The sequence below is a fragment of the Serinus canaria genome, chromosome 2, assembly GCF_022539315.1.
Source record: "Serinus canaria isolate serCan28SL12 chromosome 2, serCan2020, whole genome shotgun sequence".
In the NCBI taxonomy this organism is placed as follows: Eukaryota; Metazoa; Chordata; class Aves; order Passeriformes; family Fringillidae; genus Serinus; species Serinus canaria.
The window spans coordinates 139,809,726-139,828,050 of record NC_066315.1 but is presented as its reverse complement, the minus strand read 5'-3'; the positions used below and the strand labels follow the sequence as shown (position 1 = coordinate 139,828,050).

Genomic DNA, 18,325 nt, shown 5'->3' with positions numbered 1-18,325 from the left:
CACATACTTCCAAGTCAGCTGGAAATTTGAGATAGCTTTGCATTTCCACAAGGTCCTGTTTCCCCACATGTCCACTGACTTCTTTCCTTTCCTTGTAATTTCTAGATCTGAATAATCTAAACAAACATAGATGTCCTCATCTGAACTAGTCATTAGGCTCCTTCTATTGTCAGAATAAAGAAATTGGCACCTCTGGGTCCAGCTATCTCATTCTAGGTGCCCAGGACAGGTGCTTCAAAAGTGCAATTCCTGCATCCTTTTTCTTGCTGCCAAAACCATAGAGAATTTCAGGTGACTTTACTGAGAAGTGGTTATTTTCTGAAAAGAAGTGAAACAGGTTCCACTCTGGGTGCTGGTTCCCTTCTCTGCCCCACACATTTTTCTCACCTTTCTACTTTGTTTTCCCCTCTTCTAGCCTGTCTCTTCAAAGCCAGCTGAAATAGCCTTTCTGTTTTCAAGAAGCTAACTGAGTAATTTCTGCATCTTTGAATGCATCATATTGGGATTTTTAAGAAGTCTTTTATTTGATTTTATGAAAATAATTGTTTTGGGTGGCTGCTATGTTAAATCTCTGAGCATGTATATTTCCTTTGTAGGTACCTGATTACAATGCTGTTATTAAACAACCCATGGACCTCTCCACAGTTCTGTCCAAGATTGACATGCACCAGTACCCAACTGCAAGAGACTTTCTAAAAGACATTGATCTAATCTGTAGCAATGCTTTAGAGTACAACCCAGTTAAAGATCCTGGAGGTGAGGATGTGGTTTTCTCACTAATTTGTAAAAGTTTTAAATGTGCAAGTTGATAAATGTCATTTGTGTACCGTAGATGTGGGATTAGATCATTTAGAAGATCCCCAGAGAGCATTTCTGGCCAGGTTGTGAATGTTGCAGTATCAAACTTATTTGGGCATGAAATTGTGATAGATACGTTGATTGGAAGCTATTGCTTTCACTTTAAAAATTAACTTACCAGTTGGCATGCTGAAAAGATTGACTGAGAACCTTTCAGAACCTACCTATGACAAGAGAAAAAACATTCCAAGTAAACAAAATAAAGGGGTTCATTTGCTGGTAGCAAGTACTCAATTCTGACTGTAAAATTTCAGATCGTCTCCTCAGGCACAGAGCCTGTGTTTTGAGAGACACTGCCTATTCCATAGTGAGGGAGGAAATGGATGAAGATTTTGAGCGACGCTGCCAAGAAATCAAAGAATCTCGTAAGCAGAGAGGTACGTTTTTTGGCAGTGAGGAATTAAAGACTTATCTCAGTATTTGTAACCAGCCATGCAAGACACCCTTCTTTGCTCTCTCTTCTTTATTGCAAGGTTCAGACTGTGCTTCCTCTTACTTCTGTGTAATGCCAAAGGAGGACTCTGCTCCTGGGTGTAAGAAAACAGACCCAAAGTGTAATGAAAAACTGAAGATCCTACCAGTGCCTGTGGATGTCAGTACTCCCTGCTCTAAAGGCAAGTTATGTTTTACTCAGGCTTTCCTGGAGAAGGTGCTGAAGCCTCTGTTCTTGTGACTCAACAGGTTCCTGTCATGCCTGGTTCTTCATGCCAGCGGCATTATATTTTTTAATATGCTGCAAAACATGGGATAAATCCAGAGGTCATAAATTCAGTATGGTTGTAAAGTTCAAGTACAATGTCAACAGCCATTGTAAGACTCTGCCCTTGGTGGCCCAACTGCTATTTAATGGCTCCTGCATTGCTACCTTAACTCAAAGTTGTACATGGCAGTTTCTGAAAGCTTACCTAGTTTTTAGTTAAATGCAACAGTGTTTTCCCCCTCCCTGCCCTCAAACATTAAACTCTATTCCTGTGATTTCCAATTGAAATGGAAAGGGTTAAAAAAAAGGGGAGCAATAATCATAGACATGTAAAGGAAAGATCATTATTTTCTTCAGTTTTACCATGAATAGGACATGGTGGGGGAGGGGGGAGGGCTTAAAACACAAGACATGATGTGACATTTCCTGTTCTTGCTGGCATGTCTGGGAATTTTGCCACTGACTTGACCCATAGGCCTTGTGTGGTACTCAGTGAGTACAAAGGATGGTGGGGTTTTCTGGAAGGGAAAATGACAAGTTTGTATTGAACAAGTTTAACTGAATCAGAAAGCTTATGAGGTATAAATCTCTATGAAAGATTTTTTTTCTCCAGCAAATACTCCCTTAAAAGTCTCTTCTTTTAAGCACAAAAGTTAAGACACACACTGGGAAGCACAGTCTCTTCTGTGCTTCCCAGTGTGTATCTTAACTTTTTGAAGTTTACAGATTCTGAGGGTTCATCTCCAAATATGTTTCTGTTCGCATATATTGGATGACTAAGTCACTTAATCTTGCTTTGCAGTAAGACTTCCTGTCTAAAGTAAGACTTCTGTTTTCATAACCTCTTGAAGCTGTTGGTTTTGTGAATTAAATTCTGTAGCTGGATCTTTTAAAATCTAGTAGCTACCTGACCCCAATAAATTCCACCTTTTTCTCTAGACACATGTCTGGGGAGATGGTATTTAAGCTCATTTGGTCATTTTCCTTGTCAGACAAGTAAGATGAGCATGCTTCTTGTTTTGGTAATGTTTTGGATTACTTTTGCTCTTAGTAGAGAAGTCAAAAAGAAAGCGCAAAAGGAATAGAGGCTCTTCAAGTATTGCAGCAAAGAAGAGGAATGTCCAGTTCAATAAAGAGAATAAAATTCCCGAAGACCAAAATGAAGTGGAAAGCAATGAAGAGTCTAGCACAGATTGCACTGAATTTGCATCCTCTCAGGATACTCCTATCGAGGAACATGAAAATGTACTTCAAGAACGACAGAAAAATGGGACAGAAAATGAAAGAGAGAGAGTTCTCCATGCGGGTAAATCTCCTGGAAAAAGGAGAGAACATTCAGACCTAAGAGAGCAGAGTGAGATGCCAGACTGTCAGAAGGCTGGAACTTCTGAAGACAGACGTTCAGATGGTGAGAGATCAAACAGGTCATTCACCCCCCTATTCTTCTTGAGGAAGGTTACACTACTTATCAGGTTTTAGCCTTCTTGATTTCTGTTCTCAGTTTTCTATGAAATTAGTGCACAGTTTCTCGCATAATGGTACTGCCCCTCGAGTTGTGCCAGCCAAACTTGTGTATTTCTGCAGCTGCTGGGTTTCTGATTCTGCAGTTTATTTTTCAAATGGTACCTAGCTGAAAAACAAACATTGGCTTTCTTTTATTGCATGAGGATCTTTCCAGCAATAAGAAGCATAAGTTAAAAAGCTATACTTCAAACAGTATGCACCCAGAGTCATGTGTGGAATAGAAGAGTTATGTCCTAGTGTTTGCAGTGTAAGATGGGTTTTCTAACCTAAGTTACTTTGGAGTTTTACAGTGCAGTACTGTAATGGCAACAGTGTTTTTTTCTCTGGTTTTCCCCTGCCTTTTTGTCTAGTGTTGGGGGTTTGTATGTGTTCAAGTCTCTAGTTTTCATGGAGAAGAGATTTTTGCCAGAAAGGAGGTAAAAGTGTCAGGCATTTATCAGTGAAAAATGGTAACAGTTGTCTCTTCTCCAAGTACCGCGTACTTCACTCATACTGTGTTTCAGAGAAAGAGAAACCCTGACTTAAGTAATTTGTGTTGTTCCAGATTTGTTGGTACACCGTATGACTCGTGCAAGATCTTCTCAGGTGGAACAGCTGGGATGTGTTGGGAAGGCAATGAAAATTGGCACACAGAGAGTGTTTGTGGATTACTGTGAGCTCAAAGTAAGTTTAAAATTTAATTTTGTTAATACCAAAGTAGGACATTTTCTTGCTACATACAGAGTTGTAAATTAAGTCAGTTGTTAACCAGTGCCAATTCAGAAAAAGTATGGGAGGGATATATAGCTGGTGAAGCAATTCAACCTATAATGGACTGCGATTGTTGTTTCTACTAGTGTAGACTGCTGTTCTTGCTTTTGGTGAACTAAATTTTAGGAGACTGGATTATCTCCTATTGTTAATGTAAAAGAGCTTGTTAGATTTTAAAACAGCCCACTGACAAACTGGTAGTGCTGTTGGTTATTAGTGTCCAGGCAGTTTTTATGATGGACTGGGGGGTTGTTTTGGCTTGCTGTTTGCATGTTTTCTATTATTAGGAACTGAAAGAGTACCTTGATTTTTAGCAGAGATGACTTTTAAGACTTTGAAGTTAGCAGGTTGACTTAAAGGTCATTCTGGATAAAATACTAATATCTGCTCTTCTCAAACACTTTCAGAATCCAGTGACAGAATTTTACATTCATATAGGTACAGTGTTAGAAACTTTTTCCAGGGCATAGGAGAGAAGTTGTTATCCTACAATACAGTTTGTGAAAGGGTCAAAAATGTGCCTAGTTGCCGGGGGGCAAAGAAATTCCTTTGCATGAATTGGAGAAGGTAGATGGACCTGGCCTTTTTCTGGAGATGTTGCAGTGAGGAGAATTCAGGAAATTGCCAGGTTGAGGTCCTGGAGGTGGGTCAAACCAGAGGGGGCTGCTGTTTACCTGCCATGATAAGAAGTAAAGTGAGAAGAGAGAAATTAATTTTTCAAGACAGGCTTCCTAAGCAAGCAAATTTTATGGGGTTGTGTTCATAGAATGATAGAATATCCCAAGTTGGAAGGGACCTAGAAGGATAGAGTCCAACTCCTGGCCCTGCATGGGTACCCCCAACCATCCTGCCATGAGCTTGAGAACATTGTCTAAATGTTTCTTGAGCTCTGTCAAGCTTGGTGCTGTAGCCACTTTCCTGAGGAGCCTGCTCTACTGCCTGACTGCCCTCTGGGTGACGAATTTCTTCCTTATATCCAGCCTAAATTCCCCCTGACACAGCTTCATGCTGTTCCCTCGGGTCCTGTCAGTGGTCACCAAAGAGCAGGGATGCATCAGTGCCTGCCCCTCCACTTCTCCTTGTGAGGAAGTTGTTGTTCATGTCTGTGTAGGCAATCCACATGGGTTTTTCTAGTGTCAGGGTGTCAGCAGCATGTGCTCTGAAGGTAACTGCCCACTGGAGAGATGGTACCATAGAGCCCTTACAGAGGTCTCAGCTGTGAGGACAGAGCTACAGTCATGAAATGCATCTTTTGGAAAACTTGATTCCTTAACAGGGGTGCCACTGGAACTTGCTGCTTGTGTTGGAGAGCCTCTTTGGAATTCACTTGCAGACAATAAGCTGGGTTATGCTCCAAACTGTAGCTGCTTGGTTTTGTTTGGGCTGGGGTTTTTTTGTTTGTTTGTTTGGGTTTTTTGGCTGTTTTGCTTATTTGCTTGATAATAGGCCTAGAAGTCAATGAACACATACAAGAGTGTGCAGTCACTTCTGTGGCAGAAATTAAAAAGTTTCACATGGGAAGTTGGCCACACACCTGTCCTACCTTTTTTGTTTGCAGTTTGTCTTGTGCTGTCCTGAACTCTGGTTTCCATTTTTTTTTCTTCAGCAAGTGCTGCATTCTATTGCCGTGGTAACTGAGAACGTCAGTATATTTCGCATGGAAAAGCTATATGCTGTCCTTAGCCAGTGCATTTACCAACACCGGGAAGATGGTGACAAAAACGAATTAGTGAAGGTAATTTTTTTTGTCTTGTAGCACTTTCTGTCATTATTACAGGTGTGTGTGTTATGCATATGTACGTGTGCCCTGTGAATGTTGTGGTTATTTAATATTACTCATTGCTGCTTAGTTGCCTGCTTTACAAGATTTGTTCATTACAGTCTCGAAGACATTTCTCCACATTGCAAAACTATTGTTGCATTTGGCTTAGCTGTTGGCAGTTTCAGCAGGAAAAGGTTTAAAGATGATGGGTCCCCCCAGAGCCCTCTCAAGGCAGTTAAGCTCAGTCTGTCACCACTCCTGCTCCAGTACCTTTTCAGTACTGGGGGGGGGGGCTGTGAAAGGAGAGTGCTTTTCTCAGTCTGTCACTTCCTCATTCTCCTCTTGTGGGCAGTCACACATGGTAACACTTGTATAGCAGTCATTCCATTCCTGAAAAGAAACTAAGTATGAGACATAACAAGAAGAGACTTTATCTCACCAGACTTCCTTTCTAGCTAGAATGGCTTAAGCATCTTTCATTTCATATATGGGAGCTTCCTGCCTATGAAGGTTTAATGCTAACAAGTCGAATTCTGTAATCTCTCCTTTTAAGAGAGGATTTCAAAGTTGGCAGAACTTGACAGAAATACTCCACAGGAACCCATGGTCCTAGTCTGACATTCCCAGTGTTGATTTAGATAGGTTCGATATTCAGTCTTCAGCTTCAAAGACCTTGAATCCATTTGTCTTCCAAGTGGTCATGCATAAGAATAGATAATTTTTTTAATGCATCTCAGTCTTCCTTAAAAAAGCCAGGAAGCCTCTTCTCTTGGGTTCTGGTCATCTTTATCTCTTCTTCAAAATCTGATAGAGTCAGGTGCTTTCTCTGATTGTTCAACAGTGAGGATTTACTTGGATGCAGGGGTGCCATTCCTGAAAATAGCACCCTTCCCCTGTCTATCATAGTGACATGATTTAGCATATTTGTTATCCTGGTGCTTGTGAGCTTTTGTGACAGAACCTGATTTCTTTGTTTTCTGCTTCTTTGACCAAAGAATATTTCCTATTCAGAGGGATTGCACAAGTCAGTCCAGGAGTATGTTCTACTGTATGAAAACAGAGACTTTAACAAGTACTTATTGGGAGTGCAGAAAAGAACAGTTCAGCTTTTAGCTGTGGCTCTTTGGGAACTGTCTCCTCTCTAACTGCTGAAAGCACCATTGATACATAGTCCCCTGATATAGATCCCTGCAGTTTTCCTAGCCTGCTCTCTATTTTGGGTGCATAAGGATGTATTGGAGCCAGCGAGTACAGAACAGTGATGGTGGTAGCACGTGTATTGGCTAAATTACTAACAATTGTGTGCACACATTCTTGCTTCTTTTAATGAAGTAGTTAACATGGTTCTCAAGTTTGTATTCACACTGACTCCTAATTTGTCTTTTTTTCTTCTTAGGCAATGAAGAAAGAAATTACAGCTTTCAGTTATCCATGATACTTGATTTCAGCACACTTGACACACTCTGTAATGTTTTCTTTTTATTGCATGCTGGTTTTCCTTTGCACTGTTCAATAAATACTAGGTCTACATATATATTTATACAAATATATCTTAAAATTTATTAAGAAAGCTCAAACAAAGTCATTTAATGACTTTGGTATTTCCCGTCTACATATGTATATTTTAATGTGACATACTGCTGTGATTGCCTTTTGAACTCAGCAGATCTGAATAAATAATTTCAGTACCTCTCTTTAAAAGAAAACCTAACTTGAAACACAGCAAGATTTACTACTGTAACTTTCTATGGTAAAGTTTAATCAAGCTTGTAATAATGACAATCTTAATATTGGAGAAAAGCATTTTAACACAAATTGTTAGTTCATCAGATAGCTTGTAGTTGAATTCAGTTGTAAATAGTTTTCTAGTTACCTCGGAAGAATCATATCTCTTTATTACATAAAAGTGAATATATTGTTGGTGATAATTAGATTGACGTAAAAGCAAAGCAGTACCCTGTTTTGAAGAAGTATTTATCTTCAAACCAGCAGAGAAATTTATCTGTTAATTTGATAGTTATTTAAAAAAGACAAAGTTTAACTATATGAAAATAAAATTTTATATAAATCATGATAAAATATGTGGCATGACCCTTCACTCTTCTTTTCTGTCACCTCACATACACAATGTGTGGTGATACTGAACGCCAAACTGTGCAATCCTTCTTCGTGTTTGGTGTCTTACCTTTGTCAATAGTGTTCTCTTTTTGTGTCCTTCTACTGTGTTTGTTCAAACATGGGTGTGCTGTGTAGATTTTTTTCTTTGTATCGCTTCGTGGGTATTAATAAAAAATTCATCTCTTTTTAGTGGTGGGTTGTCTGCTCTGTTTTAATCACAGAACAATTTTGATCATTGATAATCTTGCATTTAAGACACAAGTACAAATACTATGATTATAAAATAAGAACTGCATGTGCTCAGCTTCTTCACTCAGTGTATGTATTATACAGCAAAGACAAGCTCAGGAAAAAAAAATAAACTGCATTAAAATGTAAATTTTCAATTTATGACATTGGCAATGTAATAAATGAACTAATGTCCTTAACTTGATCTCCTTCTTGGCTGCCAGTGCGAATTTCAATGTGACTTCGGGCAGGCGGCTTGTTGAGTGCATTTTCTAAGAGCACTATTTTGAAAACTGACAGTGTGGAATTGAGGAACCAGAAACATTCCTGGGATCAAAACTTCTGCTTTGAGCACTGTCACTAGGCTCAACAGGATCCTATACCTCGGCAGATTTTAAAAAAGTTTCCCAACTGTGTAAATCTTCTATCTTCTGTGTCCACCTGTGAACAGTTAACGGTTCCCCATATATTTCTTTTTTCTTTCTCGAGGAAAGCGTCACATTTTACTGTCTGACCCAAAATAGTACACAGTGATGAGAAAAACGGTGTAGGGAAACAACGTTTTTCAGAACTGGGAAGCGAGAGTTAAACCCAAATATTGATTAAAATATTTTGTACGTAGTGAAGGGAGAGCGGTCTCCGTTCTCCAAGTTCTCTAACTAACAAAAATCCCCCAACAACCCAAGGTGTGGGAAATGTCTTGTTCGTTAGAGCCGCTCCTTCTGTCTTCACTCGCCCTGTTTGGGGCCCGGGACCCTGCGGCCGTGCCCTCCCTCGGCGCCAGCTCCGGGCCGGAGTGGCAAAAAAGCCCTTCTGGGGGCGACGCTGTCCCTAAGCCCGTCCTGGGCGCGGCGGGAGGGCCGAGCGCGGAGCCGAAGTTTGCCAGCGGGGGCGCGGCTGCCGCCCGGGAGCTCCCACCCCGCCACCTCCGCTCCTGCCCGGGCCGCCGCGGAGCCGCCGGTGTCCCCGGGCTGCGGCGCTGCGGTGCCGGGGCAGCCCCCGCGCCCGGTGTCCGCCGCCTGACGGGCGGGGCGGCGGGAGCGGCTCCGCCCCCGCTCGCTGCCAGGGCGGCTGAGGCAGCGGCCGCGCCGTCCGCGCTCGCCGCGCTCCCGCCCTGGGGCAGCGCCGCGCCGGGAGGATGCGAGTGGGCGCCGCGGGGCGAGGCGAGGGCGCGGGCGGCCGCGGCGTTGGGAGCTCCCGGCCCATCCGCCGCCCCCCCGCCCCGAAAGAAGTGCAGTAGTTTGTGAAGCTCAAGATGGCGGCGCGGCCGTGAGCGCAGGCGGCGGGCGGGCGGCGGCGCGGGCTGAGGGGGCGAGGCGGAGCGGCGCCGGCAGGTAGGGACTCTCTCAGGGGGGCTCTCTGCGCCGGGAGGCGGGAGGGTGACCCCGCTGCCCGTGGAGGCGCGCCCTGCGCCCGCCCCCGCTTCCCCCGGGAGCGGGCCGGGCGCTCCTCAGGTAGGGACGGGACAGCGCTGCCGCCCCGGGGCGGGAGCGGCTCCCGGCCAGCGGGGGCGGGCGGGCCGGGCCCGACAGGGACGGCGCCCGCGGGGTGGGCGCGGTGGGGCGGCCGCACCCTCCCGCCTCCCCATTGTCTGGCGGAGGCGCTGCCCCCGCGGCTGGGGGTCATCGCCCGTCGGGGGCGGCGGGCTCTGGGAGGCAGAGCCGTGGCATCCCTTGGAAGCGGACGGTGCGTGCCCCCCGACCCGGCTCGCAGTGGGGTCAAACCCCTCCGAGGACGAGCTCCTCTCCCCTTTCTTCCTTCCTCCACCCCGTACCGGGAGCCTGCACAGGGCTTTGCTCGCCTCAGGGCGGAGGAAAATCCCTCTGACTCGTCAGTCGGAAAGGAGAATCGAGAAGTTCAATCCCGGTGAGCCCAGAGGAGCCGGCGAGTTCCTGCCCGCTGTCACCGCTGGCGTTCCGGAGGACGGACTGACAGACTGACGGCAGGCAGCGAGCCATGAAGTTCTGGCTCCAGAGTTATCTCGCATCCCGTGGCGTTGCGGTGCGGGGGCGAGCATGAAGGAACAGTACAGTGTATGTGCAGGCAAAGTTGGGGAAGATGTCTGGCTTACTCCTCTGGGGGTGCATTCTCATGCTCAGATTTCCCCTATACCAGGATGTGCAGCACTGGAAACCATCACCAACTTCAATAAACCATGTAATGGAGGCAGTTCTGGATCTTTGAGAGGGCTCAGAGTATCTGCAGTAGTGATTATTATCTGGTAGGTACTTGCACTTTATTTCTGAGCTGCTTGGTAGGTTAAATAGTTAATGGAAAGATGGGGAAGTTTACTGTGTAGAAAGTGTCATATAAAATAGCAAAGGCTGAGATGTCTTGGTCTGCAAGCTGGGATAGGTGCTACTTACTCTTAAAATAAGACATACAGAGAGTATATATTGAGCATTTCAAAGTGCCTATAAGCATTGTGTAAATAAAAAGTGGATTTTGTTATGAAACTTGGTACATGAAAACAAATATTCCCTCAAATATAGGAATGAGAGGGGAATTTTAAAAGCTGTGCTGTTGGTTTTCCCCAGCAGTCTGTTTTTTGTTTTTATTCAGAAGGATTTCATGCCAAAAAAAAGAAAGCTTGTGAGTACTTACAGAAACCCTGTTTAAAACAACCTGTGTGATGTAGACTAGAGGATTGCCCTAAATTGAGACCTCTTGGAGCAAAAATGCATAATTTAGAAACCCTTTTGTTACTTTCTTTAAACATTGCCAGCAAGGCAGTCAGTTCCGCTGGTAGTGTTAAATGAATTCCCCTGAGCGGATTAGAAGTAGATGCCATTTTGTATAACTGTTTTATTATTTGCTTTTAAATTTAGGCTAGTGGTTCTTGTTTCTTGGCTAGACAGAAAAGCCCTCTGCTCTGATATTTGGATAACGTTTATTATGATTGTCCCCAAACTTGGCTTGGGGAGACATAGTACTTTGAGGAGATATAGTGCTTTGAGGTAGAGGTTTCCCTTTTGAGGCTTTTCTACTTTTCTAATGTTTCTTATGGCTCTGTTCTGGATTATTTTGTCCCCTGCAACACCTTTCTTGATGTGAGTGCTTTAGCTGGATACAGTGTCCTGATACCTAGCCTTAACTGCTGTTGTTTGTAACTGTTGTTTATTACAGGAATAGACAATATTTCTCACAAAGTTTGTCACGATACTTACCTTTGGAGACTTAGAGCTCTATGTGTTGAACGGTTCTCCCTTTTGTAGATTCTCCACACTGAAGAATTTCTGTCAAATAATGGAGTTTGTAATACTGCTAGAATTCCTTTTGTTCCTAATGTACCCAGAAGGCTGTTTCTTGTGTCTTTTGCTTCACTGGGCCGTCTGTAGCATTTCAGTTAAGCTTATTGCTGTGGCTGAGATTTTCCCCTGTGTTTCCCTCGATTTGTTTATAAGTAGTCTGAGGGAAAGGTCTAAATTTTGGGTTAACTTTCTCATCTAGTTGTGATTGGTGACCCGTTTGTTTGCATGTAACTTAAGAAGAGACTTATTTGAAAAACAGTCGTTCCTCTTTGAAGTCAGATTCTTTCCTTAAGTCTGAGATCAGGATTTTTTGCAGCTTTATAAAGCTGGAATTTTTAAAGAACCAAGTACACATTACCTGTGGGGTTTTTGTTTGTGAATAATAAATACAACTGAGGGACAATCACTTGCAACTAAGCTATGGCTAACCTTTATTTTGGGGATCAGTTTCTCTTTGCCATCAGGCTGAGGTCTAGTAAAGATTTCACGGTATCAAATTCAGAACTTTTTATGTTCCTAATTTTTATAAATCCTGAGCTTGCTATAAATTTTTCAGAATGATCAGTTAAAATCCTGTGTGATAACAGTTTTGGAGTCATGGCGTGAGGGAGTGTTCTGAATGTTTTTAGCTGAGTGCATGGACATGCTGTTCTCTTCTGTATGTAAATGGTCAATATTCCCTCTCCTTGTGCTTTAGATGCAGGGTCATTGATCCATAAATGTCCAAGATGGTTTGCTTCTGAGTTGTCAGGGACTTGTAAACAAGTGATGCAATTTTCAGTTTAGTCCCATTATCCCTTTTGTTTGCTTCCTATTTCCTAAATAGGCAGCAGTAGTGAGTGTAGAGTTCTGCTTGTATAGCTCCCCACTACCTGGCAGTCATATCACCTTTGCTGAATATACACCTCTAAGAATACAATTTTCTGGTATTATTTAAGTTTCTAATACTGTCAAATTTGGCATTAAAGGGATATGACTACTTATGTTTTCAGCATTATTAGTTCTATTAATTTGAATTTACTGTCTTTTATTCTTTTATTCCAATTCATCTCTTTTCTCTTTTTTCTCTCTTTTCTCTTTTTTTCTCTTGTTTGTTTTTTTTTTTTTATAATTTTCATGGCTAGCTGAGGACTTTCCCAAATAGTCAAACCATTTTGCTGCATAAACAGTTCTTTATTTTTCTGTGGAGGTGGAAGCCACCAAAATGATACATTTCCTTATCCTGTACCAACCAGATGGCAGTTCATAATTCTGTGCCTTGCACCACTTTCACTTATGGTTCATTTCCAGTTCTGTGGTCTTTCTGTCAAGGAACTGGATGGCACTTCAGGGGGTCCACTCAGGTCTTTATCATATCCTTCAGAGTTCAGTGAACTGTAATGTATTTCTTAGAACAATGCCTGTACCATCAGTAGTTTCTTTCTAACCAGCTTCAGAGATCAGCCCAAACTGAGCAAAAGTTGGCTATTGTCCCTTGTTAGAAGGTGTGTACCACTCTTTTATCCTTTATAGAATAGCTTTGAGATCATAAGAAATGTTACAGTTCAGTATAATCTAAAGGGGCAGAACATAGCCTACATTTATTGTACCATTAAGATTATTAGGCATATTGTCATGCTAAAGCACAGAAGACAGGAAAATTGCTGACGACTAAAGGAGGAGCAGATGTAGTGTGATTGGAGAACCTTCAGGAAAATTTGTAAATAACTTTCAATATTGCTACTGTTTGCACTTCTTAAAAGATCTAAAAGGTAGCAAAGAACTTAATGTTGCAAACATTCTTTAGCATAAGCTATGCTTGTGCCTGACAGGTCTAAAGGAACTTTATGTATTCTTCTTCAAAAGAACAGCTTCTGCATCATGTTTGGAGCCATTTAAGAAAGTGACTTTGGTATTCTGGGTTCACTGCATGCAACTTGCCTTCTCTGGTGGCGTTTTGCAGTATGCTGCTCACCTTCCTTGTCTAATGGTCTCACTAGGATTTGGAGGAACTTCACGTGCCTTGAGGGGGCCCAGAGTTTGAAAGCATTGCTCAAGCAAGGCTCGAAGGCTGACAGCTCTGTTTAAAGAGTGGGCAGACAGAGCTGTGTAATGAGGTGCGTGTAGCGCCAGCCCTCGCTGCTTAGCAAAGCCAGCGTCGTTCTGTGAGCACCAAATGCACCTCACCAGACAGAAGGACAGGAATGAGCTTTTGAACTTTCTAATGGTTGTGGGAAAAGCTCCACATGTTCAGTACTCTGAATCTTCAAAGGATCTTCAAACCACGTTTATTAGGTGGAAAATAGCTGTTAGCTCACAATGAATTCTATGAATGGGTAATCATAGAGATTTTAGGGCTTGAATCGTTTATAGGTTAGGACTGTGATTATTTTAACATTGTTTTAGTTTAGAAAGGTGCTAAGAACTTCATAGATGGAAGTGCATGTTTGTATAGTCCAAGGCAATCTTGGTAGAGGTCTCTAAGCTTGCCTTTCTTAAAGCTATGAAATAGATTAAGGTACACAAAATATGGTACTAATGTGATTACTTTCCTCCCTGTGTTACAATGGAAGAACTTGGTTTGTATGTCAAAATACTGTTGTTTTAAAACTCTCTTACTGGCTCCGTGCATGGGTGTAAGGCTCTGTGTTGGTAATTAAGTTAGCTGAGATCTAGGAATGTTGTATGTCTGAAAAAGAAAAAAGGGGAAACAGTGGGGAAGGAGTTAGGAGAGAACAGTTATTAACTACCTGAGTGTAGAAGGCTGGAAGTAAAATGTTAGTTACAGCTGTAGGCTTCCTCAAAGACTCCAGATTTCTAGTCAATCTTTAGAATACCTTCAAAGTAGAAAGATACTGCCTTTTTTACATGGATCAGATGCCCTCAGCAAATCAGTGGAGGCTGAGAGTGCCCTGCAAATCCAAGTTGTATGAAGGGCAGTTGGGCACTTGGCAGCAGTTGCCGAGTGAATTAGATGGAGCAGGCATGAAAACTCAGGAGACACCTACAACTTTCATCAGTCCAAAACCATTCATTTGAGCTCTGATTCTTGACAAGTAGCTTTTTTTTTAAACTCTCTATTTCCTTAGTTCCTCCATGGGAAATATAAGGCCTTGCTAATATCAGCTGTTTGTTTCTTTAGGGGGAGAGGAGGGAAGAGATGGGAGAAAAGAATGGTATTGAAGAAAAGTAAGTTTACTCTTTATATACATAGTAAAGAAATAATCACAAGCACACACCCTTAGAAAGATATATTAATAATTGGACATAAAGTCCAGAGAGGGAAAAGTTTTACATCACTTTGTACACTGAAATTCAGACTCCATTGTTTTGAAAGCTGTCCAGTATTTACATGGATGATGACAGTGTGAGCACCATACCCTCATGTCACACTCGCTGACAAAGAGTGGGGAATACTTAGACTGCAGTTTAATCCAGATGCATATGGGCACAAGGTAGTTCTAAGTTTAGAATTTGCAGCTATATGCTGCTTTCTATGAGTGACTATCCTATTTCCAGATGTAATGCTCAATTAAGGATAGTAATTACTATCTGTGAATTGCTGAACAGGAGCCCTCATCTTCACCAGGCACCGTTAAAGCCCTATTGCTGCAGAGATCTGGCGAGAGAGAGAGGCTGAGGGTGAGAGCTCACTAGAGGGTTAGGACTGAAGATTGCTTTGCGGCAGAGCAGCTTCTTCAGCACTACTTTGTGTGGAAAGATTCAGTCATTTCCATCCAAAGCAGTGAAATGAAAAGCTCAGTCAGCCATTTCATCTTGAGATACCCCGCCCTCCAAAACAAATATTAAAAAGAAAATGTAGGTTTTGGTTCATACATATCCCAGTGATTTCCACTAATTAAGTTGATGCTTGTAATTGGGGTCTAGACAGGCTGTGTTTTGCAAAATACAAGTATCTTTTTAAAATTTCTGTAGAGAGAGTTACAAGATTTATGTAATCCCTTTGATATTATATTTAACCCAATAACAGCTTGAAAAGGAGTCTGATTAGCTTACCTTTGTCCTAGATTCAGTTTTAATATCTAATATTTAAATGGAGGGGGGATTGATCTTTATTCTTAATGACTCGTGCAGCCTCAAAGCACAGTGGTTTCTAGTTGTGTGCTGCCTTTCCCACTGGGGGATGCAAACAAAAGAACAATAATTTCAGACTCCTCCTTCAGTTTCCAAGAGAACCTTAGCTGCTCAGGGATAGCTTTGAATTTTAAAAGCATCTTTCTTCCAAATTATGTATTGATTGCACACAAAATAGCAGTGCTCTAATATGCAATTTAAAACAAATGCATGATGGTGCTCATTTGTTTTTAATGCTGCTTTTTCCAGCAGAAAAACAAAAAGAGGGTTCTATTCCCATAAACCAGTCTTGCAAAATCCTTACAAACATTTATTAGTCTAGACACAAAATATTCTCACCCAGCCTCAGCTTGATGATGACAAAAAAAAAAAAAAAGCAAGCTAATATTGTACTTGGCTGTCAAAAAAGGAAAAGAGGGAAAAAAGAAAAAGCTTGCCCCAGGCTAGTGAACCAGTAACATTTTTCTGGGGCTGCTTACAACAACAGATGCATCTTATTCCCATGGGGTTTCCAGGCCTGCCTATTTTCTATGCTAAACTTGGACACTCTTATAAACATTCTCTTTGAGTACCACACCCCAGTTGTATCCTGGGCTCTTCTGATTTGGTTGATTCAATAATGATACCAGACATGTTCGTCTTACCTCTCCTGATCTGTCTTTGTATTTCCCTGTCTTGCCCAGATATCATTTAACTAATGCATTCATTCAAAACCAGTCCTAATATATGGAACCCAGAATAATGGGAATGGGTGATTTGATCATAGCTTGAATCAGAATGTAGGGAGCCCTCATCATATAAACAATTTCTCCTAATTTTGATTTGAATTTATGCTTTTGATAATTTTCGTAAATGGCAAGTGATTCTCATTCTTTGATATTGTGGTAGTTTGCAAAGGTTTTTTTGTAAGGGGATAAATTATATCAGGGATTGTTACTTTATCTCAACATACACTCAGATTATTAATTTTTACTTCTGTCCTTTTCCTAGAAAATAGTGAATTATGTTCACTTATATCTTGTTTTTCAGTTAATGATTAGTTCCTGTATTTCTAAATTTATGTCTAAAATACATTTGATTTAGAAATTACAATTTAACTTTATATGCACCTAAATGTCATAATGTCTGTATTATTAAACTACTGTAAATATGTAGCATATCTAAGAGCACATTTATTTAAAAATGACTTTTTTTTTTTAAACCTACTGATTTGAGAGACAAATTATGATACATTTTTAGTACTCCCTAGGGTAAATTTATTGTTTCTATGATGATGTAACCATGTCTGTTAAGATTTTAGCCCTGGCAGAGTTTATCCTGAGGCCTGAATTGGAGATCTTCTACAGAAAAAAAAAGCTGTTCTGCTTTTTAAAATTTGAAGCAGGAACTTCTGTCATTCAGGAAATAACTTCTACCTTCACTCAGTCTACAAAATGAATTTCTGTGTATAAGGTTAGTTGTTAACTGCCAATAATTCAGTGTTTTCACAGAGAATTTCCACCTTAGTTAAGTAAAAAAGTAATTACATGAACTAAAACTATCTGTTATAATACTGATTTTTTTTTATTCCATTAGTAAAAACTTAGCTGTTTGCAATTAGAACAGAACTTCCAGCAGTAACTGGTGCTTTTAATGATTATGTCTGGTTTAATGTCAGTAAATTAGATAGGTGTTTCTCCTATGAGGGAATGTGTTCAGTGTATTCTTGAAACATTATTGTAAATTAACAAAATCTTTCTGTTTAAAACTTACAGTCTAAATAATAGGTGTTTTAAACATAATGCTGATTTTTCTCTTCCCCTCCCCCAGCTGTCATGCTGTTTTGTGCTATGTAATGCTTTTTAGGCTTTTCTGTTACCTCTTACATGTGTTATCAACACATACAGTATTCCTTTAAAAGTTTTACTGCTCATTCTCATTTAAATCAGTGAAGTATGATTTTGACCCCAAGATATTTCTGCAGCTTTAAGCTACCTATATTTTTAAAACAGAACTATTTGTTTTTCTTATGGTGTTTAAATCTAATGCAAAAAAGAAAAAAGCAGTTCCACAGCTATTAAAGAACAGTGTTTTAGTTAATTCCATATTTTTCACTTAAATCATGTTGTGCTAATTTTCACCATTATACTTGAGAGACACAAAGTGAAAGAGGGCAGTCTGTTTTCGGTGACCCTCTCTCTTACTCTTCCCTGCCAGGACTGAACATGGGAGGTTTGTGTTTCTCCTGCAGGGGTGACTCACATGACAGGCAGCTCCAGCAGAGCAGGGCAAAAGGTGCAGCCTCCAGCTTTCCTCAGCCAGTGGCTCCCAAACTGGGATTGTCCTCTCCAGGGCGCTGAGCAGTGACGAGAGGGGTCACGTGTCTGGCACAGAGTAAGTCACAGAGGTCAGGTTCAGTCAAAGTTTAAGAAATTAGCCTGGGAAACAGTGGAACAGGGAGCCAGCCTGGTGAAAGACTTGTTGATTTTTGCTGCTGCATTGAAGGCCTTTGTTCAGGTGAGCTGGGAGCAGCGTGGGACAGCAGGGCGCCAGGTCCAGCAGTGCCTGTGAAATGCTGTAACTGCAAACCTCCTGTTCCCTGTGCCACAGCCGAGATGCTTGTTCTGATCTGCTGACTCTTCATTAACCCATGGTAACCTGAGTACACAGTCACCTCTCAGACTTCTGCAGTGACTGTACTTGAGATTCATCTTTCCAATCCACATGTTGTACTTGGAAGCCTCTGCAGGCCCCTGTCTTTTACCTTTTTTGTCACTGGACTGATAGGCAGTAAACAATGTTTATCCACTCTCTGGATGAATGATGGGAGCATGGGGTGGGGGTGAGGGAATTGGTCTTGTCACATAGAATAAGACATTATCTCCCACTGAAATCAGCAGGAGTGTCTAAGGAGTACAGTACAGTACTCAGCAGGGGCGTGGAGTCACGTCACTGTTTCAAATAGAAATGCTTTGCTTTTCACAAAGGTTAACTTGGTACACAGTGGTATTTTACTACATAATTGAGACCTGCAGAGAGTGTTTATGCAGGCAGCTTGGACTATCCTCTTTTTTCTTTGTT

The 18,325-nt window shown here is 41.5% G+C and overlaps 2 protein-coding genes across 14 annotated transcripts in view; both read left to right on the top strand.

Moving 5' to 3' along the window:
• The window catches only part of ATAD2 (ATPase family AAA domain containing 2), a 30,735-nt gene extending 22,834 nt beyond the window's left edge, over nucleotides 1-7,901 (top strand). For 2 of the 3 annotated variants that reach the window (XM_030235150.2, XM_030235065.2), the window contains exons 22-28: nucleotides 597-756; nucleotides 1,113-1,235; nucleotides 1,332-1,472; nucleotides 2,610-2,966; nucleotides 3,627-3,745; nucleotides 5,439-5,567; nucleotides 6,991-7,901. In XM_030235150.2, coding sequence (XP_030091010.1) covers nucleotides 597-756; nucleotides 1,113-1,235; nucleotides 1,332-1,472; nucleotides 2,610-2,966; nucleotides 3,627-3,745; nucleotides 5,439-5,567; nucleotides 6,991-7,029 — 1,068 coding nt within the window. In that variant the 3' untranslated portion in view covers nucleotides 7,030-7,901. The remainder of the gene's footprint in view (nucleotides 1-596; nucleotides 757-1,112; nucleotides 1,236-1,331; nucleotides 1,473-2,609; nucleotides 2,967-3,626; nucleotides 3,746-5,438; nucleotides 5,568-6,990) is intronic. The other variant, XM_018913659.3, reaches the window with a different exon arrangement.
• A 1,225-nt stretch (nucleotides 7,902-9,126) lies between these two features.
• Nucleotides 9,127-18,325, top strand: part of ZHX1 (zinc fingers and homeoboxes 1) — a 32,375-nt gene continuing 23,176 nt past the window's right edge. For 4 of the 11 annotated variants that reach the window (XM_050970307.1, XM_050970308.1, XM_050970306.1 and 1 more), the window contains exons 1-3: nucleotides 9,127-9,274; nucleotides 9,747-9,973; nucleotides 10,056-10,161. The gene's annotated coding sequence lies outside the window, so the exon portion shown is untranslated. Of the gene's footprint in view, nucleotides 9,275-9,746; nucleotides 9,974-10,055; nucleotides 10,162-14,312; nucleotides 14,360-16,558; nucleotides 16,718-16,943; nucleotides 17,639-17,761; nucleotides 17,898-18,325 lie in introns of those variants that run through there. The other 7 variants (XM_050970302.1, XM_050970301.1, XM_050970303.1 and 4 more) reach the window with 7 other exon arrangements.